General features: G+C 40.8%; 1 protein-coding gene across 1 annotated transcript; it reads right to left on the reverse strand.

Annotated features, from left to right (window-relative positions):
- Positions 1 to 1487: 1487 nt before the first annotated feature.
- On the reverse strand, positions 1488 to 2337 carry LOC128867962 (trypsin beta-like). Its single transcript, XM_054109610.1, has one exon. The coding sequence runs from the start codon at positions 2312 to 2314 to the stop codon at positions 1544 to 1546; it is 771 nt and encodes a 256-aa protein (XP_053965585.1). The 5' UTR covers positions 2315 to 2337; the 3' UTR covers positions 1488 to 1543.
- Between the last annotated feature and the right edge of the window lie 9746 nt (positions 2338 to 12083).

The following is a 12083-nucleotide window of genomic DNA, read 5'->3' on the forward strand; positions in this document are numbered from 1 at the left end:
CCTGCAGTTGAGTCAATCATATCGTCCAAGACTACGGGTTTCTTGACAGTTGCAACATCAGCATACTTTATGTGCTTTCGAGTTTTATAATGATGACCGTTTACGTCCGTTTTACAAAAAAAAAAACAGTCATCTGGTTTATGATAAGGCTTTTATGATAATGCCATATCATCGGAGAATATAAGGAAATTCCACTTTTTTGGCAACGTTTTGATTTATATCTCTTGAATTTCAATGAACACTCAGTACAAGCAAATTCCGGTTCATACCAGCGATCAGAAGTAGTATACGTAAGCTTAAAGAAACCGTTGTAGCCATCTACCAGAGCTTTATTATTCTGTAACTTCAAACGATGCTTTTGATCCAGCAACAAACCACATATGAAACAAAACTTATTGCGATTATCGCACTTTTCTTTTTCACAAATTGAAGCAAAACAATAATGACGTTTTAATAAGGTTATATTATAATAACAAACTTCAATGTACAGTGCGAACTTAGGTACACTTGGGAGCTTTTTCATATTTCTATTGAAAAAGAAATATGTCAGATATTTTCGAAAGTTCTAACCAGTTCTATTGTATGCAGTACAGTGTACTCTTATGTATACATATATACTCCAATAAATATTATGTATCTATCATATAATAACGCATCAAAACACGCCCTTATTCCTTAATAAAAATATAAAAAAATCTTAAAACTCACACAACTCTATGAATTTTAATTCAGTTACAGTCAAATATAGCTCATTCGACGCAAAACTAAATATATTTATTATTATTATTATTATTTAGTGACTGGTATGAATACCAGTACTAAAATTATGTTTGAGCATTGGCTGCAGAGGCCATCAGCTCTGTGTCGTCTGTGGGTGTCTGGATTATTTGTTATTTTGTCATTTCGATAGAAAACTAAATACACTATAACAGTAGTGTACTAAAAAACATTCTCAATATCGGATAATATCGTAAAAATGATGTCAAAGTTGAAAAAATAGAGAAAAAATAAAAAAAAAATCCAAATACTTCCGCCTACAGCTTCGTCAGTTATCATTTCAGAAAAATTGTCAACACACTGTCAAAAAGGCTTGTTTTTTTCTTTCGAACTAAAAAAAACAAATTCGAAATCGGATGGAAATTGGCGAAGTTATGAGTGATTGTTCACATCAACCTACTGAAAAACGGTGGGCCATAAAATGATATTTTGGGGGTGTATTGGAAATTTCTCCTATGCCATTTATCTTAGTTTTACTATACCTACAAGTTGTGCTAGGTCTCCATAAAAGTATAATATCACTCTCGCACAGTGTTATTGCTATTTGGACCTAAACATATATTTTTTGGTTAAGGTGAAAAAAAAATCATTTAAATAGATGGGAAGTATTATTGAGCACATCGCCAACAGTCTGATCATATTGAACCACGCCACCGTGCTTATTTTATACATATGTACACTTTTATAAAACTAACAATTTTCCAGTGAAATAAGAGTTGTTGAAAAAAAACGTAAATTTTATTCATTTGTTACTACTTTATGTCACTTATACCGAATCAGCAGCGCTCACCACCCACGAACGCAGTGCCGCCACGTCTGAGTACACACCCGGATAGTTGGGGTATGCACAACCGTAACCCCAGGATACAACTCCTACCAGCACTCCACCAGACACCATTGGTCCACCAGAATCACCTTGGCAAGCGTCTTTGCCGGCGGTATAAGCACAGATCATAGTTTCTTCTACCGCATTACCATAGCCATACGAACTCGAGGAACAATTAGCTAAACTGACCACACTTACATTAACGTGCCGCAATTGCGTGGGTAGCGACGCAGAGCCAGATACGGTAGTGCCCCAGCCGGATACAGCAGCGGCGGCGCCATCGGCAGGCGCAGTATCAGCCAAACCAATTGCTTTGATGGTAGAGCTAAACGAAAGTGAACTTGCCAAACGGATAACGGCAATATCGTTCTGCATGGTGCTAGAATTGTAACCTTCATGATTGTTGTATGCCGAGACCTGCAGTAGTACACCGCCGGAGTTCCAGTATGATGAACCAGCGCGTACCTTCAATATAGAAGTGGAAACACCTTGTAAGCAGTGAGCAGCGGTTACAATAATGGTAGAGCTGTAAATTGAACCACCGCATGAATGTGAGCCCGAACGCTGCAATGATATTTGCCATGGATAGGAGCTGATCGTGGTGGCAGCACCGCCAACAATACGCCCATCTAACTGCGGCAGAAGGCCCTCAGGCTGAGGCGCACCCAGTACGCAGACAAACGCCGACAACACGATCACGAACTTCAACATTTTTGGAAGTACAGTTAACAGTGTGTGGAAAGGCGCGAGCTTTTATAGTTTGGCCACAAAGTGTGGCGACATATGACAGCTGCTGATTGGAATTGGCAAGGCTGGATGACGGCATACCTATGCATATGTGAGTAAGTAAGCCTTGTCATTTTATCAATAAGATTTATAGGGTGGCTCTATGGAGTCAGGGTTTACAAATAGGAATTTAATTATTTTATTATTGATCCAGTTGATATGATATGAAATGCTTGTAAATTATGCTTTATGTTATAGTGAAACATTTTTTATTTAGTATCACAATGCTATTTTTCTTAGGTATATTTCTTATCAAAGTACAGTTAGGTGGTTCATAAGGTCTCGTAAGTGCCTAATTGTCTTATGTCGAAAAGTTGTTGACGGTTAAATAAAAGTTTAGAGGAATTAAAACCACAAGCAGCTATTTTAGCTGTATGACATAATATGACTTGTGCGGTACCTTCCAAGTGGTTGAAAGCAGCTTTATTAAATTTCAAAATATTCTCCATGATGATTAATACACTTTTGCATACGTTTGAATTAATCTTCGAAACAGCGACCGCGAGAAAGTTCATTGGCTAAAAAGATTTACAGAAGAGAGAGAGAGAGAGAGAGATCGAGAGAGAAGAGGTACACTAGACAGGGCTAGTTTACTGGGGCGGCAACCCTTGGTCGGGAAAAACCCGAGTCATTCCGGTAACGTAGAACCGCCTGCTATGGGAATGGCGCTTTTTACGCTTTCTCGCTCTTTCACTGCGAGGAATCTTCAACTTTCCCCTACTAAGTCCACGGCGACCCTCTTTACCACCTGGACAAAGGAGGTCAAACTGCCTATCAAGGTAAAAGTCACTGACACACCAATTCCGACGGTAAACAATCCCAAAATTTTGGGTGTAACCTTTGACAGTTTGCTCTCCTTCTCTGGGCCCACAACTGCAATTGCCACTAAAGTTCAAAATCGCAACAAGGTCCTCAAATCACTTACCGGCAGCACTTGGGGCAAAGACAAAGAATTGTTGCTATCGACATTTAAGGCAATTGGCCGGCCGGTCCTATACTATGCTGCACCTGTCTGGTCGCCTGGAAACAGGGGTGTATAAAGCTCCAGACATGCCAAAACACTGCCATTCGGACAGCGCCGGGTTGCCTCCGATGTCCCCAATACAACACCTTCACAACGAGGCCAATATGCTACCTGTTAAGGAGTATAACAAACTGCTCAGCAAGCAGTTCCTGTTAGGGTTCTACCGTAGGTTTCACCCTTGCTACACTACGCCGACGAGATCTAGGATAAAACAAACATACCCCTGCTGGACCAGACAGTGTTTAGACAGACATTAGACGACATTCACCGGGAGACTGCGCATTCGAAAGATGTGGCTTCATGCTACACAGCTGGTGGTCGTTGATGTTAGGCGCATGCTGTTGGTAGCATCATTCTCGTGCTCAAGTGCACCGACAAAATACACTTAAGAGTCCCGTGCGCCTACAGGACCGTATCAGACGACGCGGTTTGTGTCATCGCTGGAAAGTTCCCAATAGATATACATACTTGTGCAGCAAATGGGACAACTTTATGACAGACAAGGAGTAAAGCCGACAACTGAAGCGAAAGCTGCAGAACGTCTGCATTCGTTAGTAAATTGGCAAATCAGATGGGACTCGTCTGTTAACGGACGTTGGGTCTATAGACTTATCCCCAAAATTGTCCAATGGGTGACCAGAAGGCACGGTGACGTAGACCACTATTTAACCCAAATATTGAGCGGTCACGGATGTTTCTTGGAGTACTTCCATCGCTTTCCCATGGAGGACACTTCGTTCTGTCCAAGCTGCTACAATGCAATAGAAAGCGCGGAGCACGTGTTCTTCTACTGCGATCGTTTCAACGAAGAACGCCGAACGTTTAACTTAGTCTTGGGTGAACAGCTAAGGCCAGACAGCTTAATCAATAACATTTGCGCATCTCATGACTGTTGGAACGCAGTTAAAAGTTTTGCAAAGAGGATAATGCTGCACCTGCAACGCGCGGAGTGGCAGCGCAAAACGCAGAGAAAAACAAATCAGCCCTGGGCTTTCTACGAACTGACGTTTATTTGTCGGCGGTCGAGTTATGTGCTCACGACGGCATAAAACGGTACAATATTATAGCAACATCTTCTTTGCTGCAGATGTAAAAGAAATCTCAATAGCGTATAACATCCATTCGCCCATGTGAGAGGAACCTGAGAGCATGCCACACATACCACTGGTATAACGGCACTGAGACATTAGAAGACGAGCCTATATCATGAAACTGGCTACAAATATGGTGGACCCAGACGTGGGTGAATAGTATTGGTCCATTTAATGGACACCGTTCTGGGCCTTCCCGAAGCTATGCAAAGTAGTTCCGGGAAGGGAGTCTCCCCAGAAGAGGAGGAGGGATTGTTTTAGTGGCTACACCATTCGACGCAGTTGACGATGGTCGCTGCATGGCGCATTGACGTGCAGTGTTTTTCGACAAGCCTTGCATACATTTAAGGCGATTTAATGGTACAGCAACGTCTAATTACTACGCTACGTTAGCACCTGAGTGACTACCCTATCGACGTGCCATGCAAACAACTAATACCTGTGTGTATTATGCCTTAGAGCCCCGTGCTATCAATTTATGTATATCAGCCACAATTTTCTAAAGCATTTCTGTTCAAATCTTTTTAACTATGTTTGTATGTATGTATGCATGTATATATTATTTCAATACCAAAAAACAAAAATCATGCAACCATCACTGTAACTGGTCGGCATAATATATAGCTTCAGCGGTCACTTATCAGTCAATGAAAAAGGTTATTAAAAACAAAAACAAAATGAATAACAAACTGTTTCCTACATACATATGTAAGTATGTACTATATGTAGTATTTACTCAAAGCTTAGTAAAATTCTTTATTGTGTGTTAGCTAGCTTTTTCCTGTTCAAGGCATGTACACCTACATCTATTTTATAAGAAAATATCAGCAGAAATTCACTCCATATTTTTTCATTTATCGTCATGTCATATGAAGGCTTTGAATTGATCTTTTTAATGAATGTATGTTTAGTTTTAGTTGTTTTTTTTTTATATATAATTCGTTGATGTTTTTTATCAGTAAACTATTAGCTTTAACGCGATAGGCTTTGCTGTACCCTACGTATGAAAAGAACGGCAGATCTGATACATTAGAATTCGAGGCAGGAGTGTGTATGTACACCGGAACTAAAAAATGTATTATATTTAAAGACTACACTGATTTTAAAATGCATCAAGAAGTCGAGTTTTTTATATATAAAATTAGTTTTTAAAAATATGTTTGAAAAAAATCACCCGGATTTTTGGTGGTATTTTTAAATCGATCCGACTCACGTAAATATTCTGAATTATTTTAGCGGAAGTCTAAAAATGCAATAAATGCTATTCTGAACTTTTGAGCGGTTAGACATTAAAAAAAATGTACATATAAGTGATTATTTATATATATTGTTTTTACTGCATGTCGGGGAGCATTAACATTTTTTTTTAAATATATCGACTCCAGCGCCACCATACTAGGTGAATATGAACCAAATCGGGCGAAGAATAAAATTTGTAGAAATACCTTAATTTTAGCGCCACCTAAACAAACGACATTAGCACCACCGACAAACAAATCCTATGGGAGCTTGAATATAGAAGCTTTAACTCTTAGCTGCGGCAGTTGATTTTGGGAATGACCTCAATTTCCACTTACCGACAGAAGAAATCTGATGCAGCTCTAAATACATAGACAATAAACCAATTTTCAAAAACTGTTCGGCTCAAAATTGAGTCCCAGCAAACATCACTTAGAGTAGCTTACAGTTTTGAAGCAAAGCTGGGTGTGTTTGATTTACAGTTTACCCACAACGAATTCTGCAGGAGTAGTAGTCGTAGAGACAGAGAGAGAATACTTTCCACACTTTCTACGCGAACCACCTATACTTCGAAGAATGCGCTGCAGATTTTTGGGATAATACCGTCCAAGTAATGGAAAAACAACCATTGTATTGGGGAAATTTTTCATTCGTAGACATTGCAATGTATTTCTATTGGACTTTTATTTTGTCGGGACAGACTAGCAAGTACAGCACTCAGGCATAATTAAGTCCATTGTACTGCCCCCGGATTCCCTTTTTCATTTTTTTCAAAACTACCCGACCTCCGCAGAAATCTGAGTAGATATTGCGGTGCCAAGGAGCCAAGGTGGTCGCTTCTTAATACATCAGTGCCAAAGACCTCAAACCTGATTCGAGCGAAGGCGGGGCAGACGCACAGATAGTGGTTCGCCATCTCATCCTCCTACCTACCTTTCCATGTGCTTCGTCCGTAGAAAGTGGCCGTCATCAGTCCAACCAGCAGTCGGACATAACAGGTAACATCAGTTTTGTCCATCTGCAGTCTCTCTCAGTCTGCCAAGCTCGCTTGTGGGTTAGAGTAACCCGTTTGCTCACCATGGCTTTGATGGCTGCAGAAGGGAGTGTCAGAACGGGCTCCGGGCCAAAGAGGTTGACCTCAGAACCCATTCTGGCTAAAGAGTCAGAGACCTCGTTACCCGCGATAACCACGTGTCCGGCTATTAAGTCTATGCACATAGTTCAGCCTGGATTTACAGGACTCAACTACCCTTCAAGTTTAGTCCCGCTGGATTCCACGTAGACGCCAGAGGTGGAGCCTTGCTCGGTCCTGGAGCCAACCGTGAAAATGCGAAAACAGTGTTTTTCGCGCTCATTTTCTGAATTTGACCACAGTTGAGCCTCTGGCAGCACCACACTGTAACTCTTGTCACGAACGACTCTGAATGGCATGGAGTCAAGGGGCATGGCAAGGATCGTGGGATCGAAGTCCATGCCTACTCTGTTGTCCAATGAGGTATAGGGGCCGTACCAATTACCATTGTGTTTCAGCCTGTAGATGGCCTTCAAGGCCTCTCCTTGGATGAAAACGTCAAGTGGTGGTAGACTAATCAGGACATCTAATGCCGGGCTTGAAGTAGTGCGTTGTAGTCTCGATAAGGTCCTCTTGACTCCCACGAGAGGGAGTCTACTCATCCAGACCACTGATGCATAGGTGATAATAGGTCTTATCATAGCCGTATAGATCCATAGGACCTTGCTAGGAGACGTTTGCCCGAAAACACCCTTGCACTGCCAGAAGGCTGTCAGTGCTATGGATTTTTTTGTTTCAACGTATGATTTCCAGAAGAGTTTACTATCGAGGATTACTCCAAGATATTTAATTTCCTTGGATAGCTGGATTTTGACTCCTTTTAGCTTAGACAGAACGAGTCCATTAAGCTTCCTCCATCTGGTGAAGAGGACAATGCCATTTGCAGATAGCCCATTCGCACAGCATCAAGTGTCAAACATATTCAGAGTTTTCTGCACTTTCCTGTAGATGTTCATATGCGAAGGGCCTATTACCAAACGGGGAACGTTGTCCGCATATGCTTGTGCATAGACTCCCGCTCAAAGACAAAGTCCACGTTTATCTATCTACTATAACAAGAAATGTACGAGTACACGTTTTGGTTGTTCAAAAACCATACCGAGTAGTAGTCAGGCACAAACCTATTCGGCTACGGTGGCGGCCGACGGTTGTTCCATTATTCGTCTGAAATAAATGTGCTGCGCTATATTTTTCATGGGCAAACTGATGATGGCCAAATAAAGGAAAAAATTATTTGAACATTTAGGGGTTTCCGTTCAGGTTTATCCAACGCTTATACTTACTTTCGGTCCACTTCTAATAGTGCGCACTGGCTCGAGTGAATTACTTTGCTCGCGTAAGAGATATGAGCTTTCTGTGACAATAAAGTTAGTGCAGGGTATATTTTGATGATCTTTCTATGCCCTACTCACCACGGTGGAGATAATCTATCATCCTCGCTACGCTATCATTTGCACTCCAGAAATGATATGATCACACAAACCGTTTTTTTTCTAATGAATTATTCTCTTAGTGTGCAGAATAGGCACGTGGCTTTTGTTTTTGGGGATTTCCTTCTTGCTGATAACTTATCAAATTTTATTTTGCGACTTTCGAAAACTTCTTAAGAGGATATTTCATATATTTAAATAGAACATCTTGCCGTCATGCGTGCAACTAGCTTTTTCTCATATAAGCACCTACACATATTTGCGCAATATTTTAAAACTTATCTGCTAATAGGCTGTGATAAGTAACACTTGCCTTACGCAGATGTTGTTAAATAAGCAAAATCATCCACTTAAAAACTAAGTATAAAAAAAACTAAACTCCAGCCTTTGGTTTTGTTGCAAATGTCTTCTTCCTTATATAAGTAAAATGTTAGATTAGCTCGCTCCATTATCAAGGCTCATCACCTTCATCTACTATAGCGCGAACTTCTAGTGTATACCCATGATACCCGAGAATACCGCCCAAAGAATATTCAAAGATTTTTGTGTTTTGAAATTATCTGAATCTTTGCGGAAATCTTCCAGAGTCCATTACTTTCGCTTGGCTGAAAATGCATCAGTCACAGGCAAGACCGAATCTAACGCAGGGCAGAAGGGTTGAGGCTGGGGCTACAGTTCACTGATTGAATTTTTTTTTTGTGTTTTGGTAAAATATTTATACCTTTAAAAGGTACATCATCAATTTGTTTACTTTTGGCTTTTACCAAGTCGTTTACCCACAATTATAGTTACAAATCACAGGTAAAGTCAAGTCAAATCACAGTAAAGTTTCGGGAATTTGTTTCGGCTGAGGAAGTTGGGTATTTGTGGATGAAAAACTAGCGATAACTGAGTTACGTTGTGTAACCGAGAGTTAAATGAGTGCCAAGATGTCTAAATCTTAGCCCAGCGAGAGCAGCTAAGGAGATGAGAAGATTCCACTCCATCCTCCAAACAGCTGACGCAAAAAGGACACGAAGTAATGCCGAGTCTCACAACATGCATACCTGACTAACAATATCCTGTAAGGGAACGAACGAGATTCGAGAGCTGAAAAATTTAAAACTTCATAAGAGCCTTCGATGCTGCCGATCCACTCGTGGTCAGGATGATTTCGCGACTTTACAAGTTTGTGTATTTGCCCAGCGCTCGTTAAGTAGACGCGAAGCCCACTCTTCCAGAAGAAGACTGCATGTAGTCAAAGGGATATCAACTTTCTCCTTTTGTAGAGAAATTATCTCGTAGATCCCTTGCATAGCCAGCTTATCCACATCGCAGTTTTTTGCAATGTTTCTATGACCAGGTACCCAGAAGAGGATGCGATCGAAAGTAAAGTCAGGCTTTCCCGATCGTTTTCGAGTGCACTGTCATCGAGCCCAGTACATATTTACTTACTTAACAGTTCTTAGATAAGTAAGCAACCAATCTGCTGCTTCCTTGATTGCTTGGAACACACTGCAGTGGTCCGGTAACGTGAAAACTTCTCTGTCAAACCTTCCATCCAACTTCGACGCGTCTGCGAATACGGCCCACCGCCCTCTCCTCCCTTGTTAGAATGGGAGTGGAGAATAATCTTCTTAGACTAAGCGAGGATGTACATTGATCAGTCGCCAAGAAGAGTGAATCTAAAGTTCCTAAGAATACTTGAGTGTGCGTAAGCGAGGTTGAGCTTCTCATGCTTTAACGTTGCGTACTGGTTATTAATTGGTGCAATACACCTATCAACAATAACAGACAGCTACATAATAGAAAACGTTTAGGTTGTCACGCAAAAGCCTTGTTATTGTTGTATATTTAGTAAACTTTGCCCAGGTGTGGTAAACTGTTAACTTTTGTCTTCGAGTTTATATAGCAGAAGCAATACCAAACGACGGAATTCGGCTGGGTTGAACCCAAGGAAGGGAAATGGTTGAATCAGTTAATTTATGTGGGAACTCGGTGGCATATGGGAAATGTATTTGACTAATTGTTTCGGGAATAAATCAACACAAGCGATTTACAATAAGTTATGACGAAAATTTAATTATCGATCTCTATAATAGTCTACCTCTAATCCCATCATAGTATGTCGCCATTATGACTTTCCATGCGGTGCGACTTTATCTTGGGGAACAAAGAGCTTGTGCTTCTAAGTAGGAAAAGTACAATTGCAAAATCAAATAAATCATGATAAATATCAGAGGTTAGGTTATTGTCACAAGGATAAGATGACTCACTTGGATGTGAATTCTAAGCAATAGATGTCAATTAAAATTCTTGATAGAAGTTACCATGAAAAAACTAAACAAATTGAGGAGGGCATAAGTCGAAGAAAGCTACTTTGGCGCTGAAACAAATATATTTAGGTGCTTCCTTCTTGGATCTTGGCCGCCGCAGCCGAATGGGTTGGTGCGTGACTGTGGGTATGAAGCACCAAATGATAGAAAAAGTTTTATCTAATAACGATAGCCCCTCGACAGGAAATATCAAACCTCCGAGTGCATTTCTGCCATGAAAAAGCTGCTGATAAGAAACCATCTGCAGTTCGGGGGCAGCATACAACAGTGAGCCCCTTCATTTGTTGAAAAACATCGCGACAAATAGAAGGAGGAGCTTGGCCAAACACCCAATAAAGGGTGTAAACGCCAAATGACGGCAAAATCCTGGCTGGCACTTCGGAGGTTCCCGGATTGGTGAACTATGCACTCCTGTCTACACTTGTCATTACAACTTTCACAATCCTCCTACCCTCAAGGGAAGAGTGGGAACGGGACGATGTAAGACAGGGCGAGTCTATCCATGTATACACAGATGGCTCAAACTCGAGTCCAGGGTGGGCGAAGGTGTATACCCTGAGCATCTGAGGATCTCCTTCAGTTTTCGGCTCTCCGACTACTGTAGTGTTTTTCAGGCTGAACTGATGGCAATAATGAAAGCCACGACACTGGTACAGTGTGATGCGATATCTGGAAATGACATCTACATTTTCACTGACTACCAGGCGGATATAAAATACCTCACAAAACAGTCGACAACCTCCAAGGTAGCCATGAAATGCCGTACATCTCTTAACGAGATGGCTGAGCTTTTTCGCTTAAGGATAATATGGGTTTCTGGCCATCGCGACATTGAGGGTAACTGCAGAGCCGATGAACTAGCAAAACTCGGCACCAAGTTGACCGATGAGAACATAAACAATGACATAGGCATACCCTTACAAACATGTAAGCTACTTATCCTTGAAGAAATCGTAAGGAAAGCAAACGAAAGATGGAGTAATGAAGCCACCTGCAAAATCGCCCATCAACTGTGGCCGACTTTCAATGCTAAACGCACAAAATATTTGCTAAGTCAAAATAAGCACAGTCTTAGCACACTGATTTCAGTCATAATGGGATATTATCTAATAGGTAGGCACGCCCAAAGGATGGGTGTACAAGTACATGACTTCTGTAGAAGATGTCTTGAGGAGGGAGAGAAATTCTTGCACCTTCTGTGCCATTGTCCTGCTATTCTAGGCAGACAAGTTCTTAACGAATTGGAAGATCTCAGCTCTGCAGAAATAGGAGATACAGTATAATCTAGATAATTCGGACAATTAAATACCAGAGGTTGTCCGAAATATCGAATTTTCCGGATTATCGAGTGGGTAAAAAATTTAATAGAAATCAGTAGATCAGTAATTAAATGAAAAAAACTTTTATTTAATCTTAAATTGATTAATATTCAATGAGTTATATGTACATATATTAGTTTTTATTCGGCCGTAAAATAATTCAATATATTCGTTTGCCGCAATTTTGTTTCATTTCTCTTTCTG

Source organism: Anastrepha ludens, chromosome 6 (assembly GCF_028408465.1).
Source record: "Anastrepha ludens isolate Willacy chromosome 6, idAnaLude1.1, whole genome shotgun sequence".
NCBI lineage: Eukaryota > Metazoa > Arthropoda > Insecta > Diptera > Tephritidae > Anastrepha > Anastrepha ludens.

What these genes read in the sequence shown, in the direction of transcription:
- LOC128867962 (XM_054109610.1), bottom strand. Translation starts at nt 2,314, where the DNA reads ATGTTGAAGTTCGTGATCGTGTTGTCGGCGTTTGTCTGCGTACTGGGT.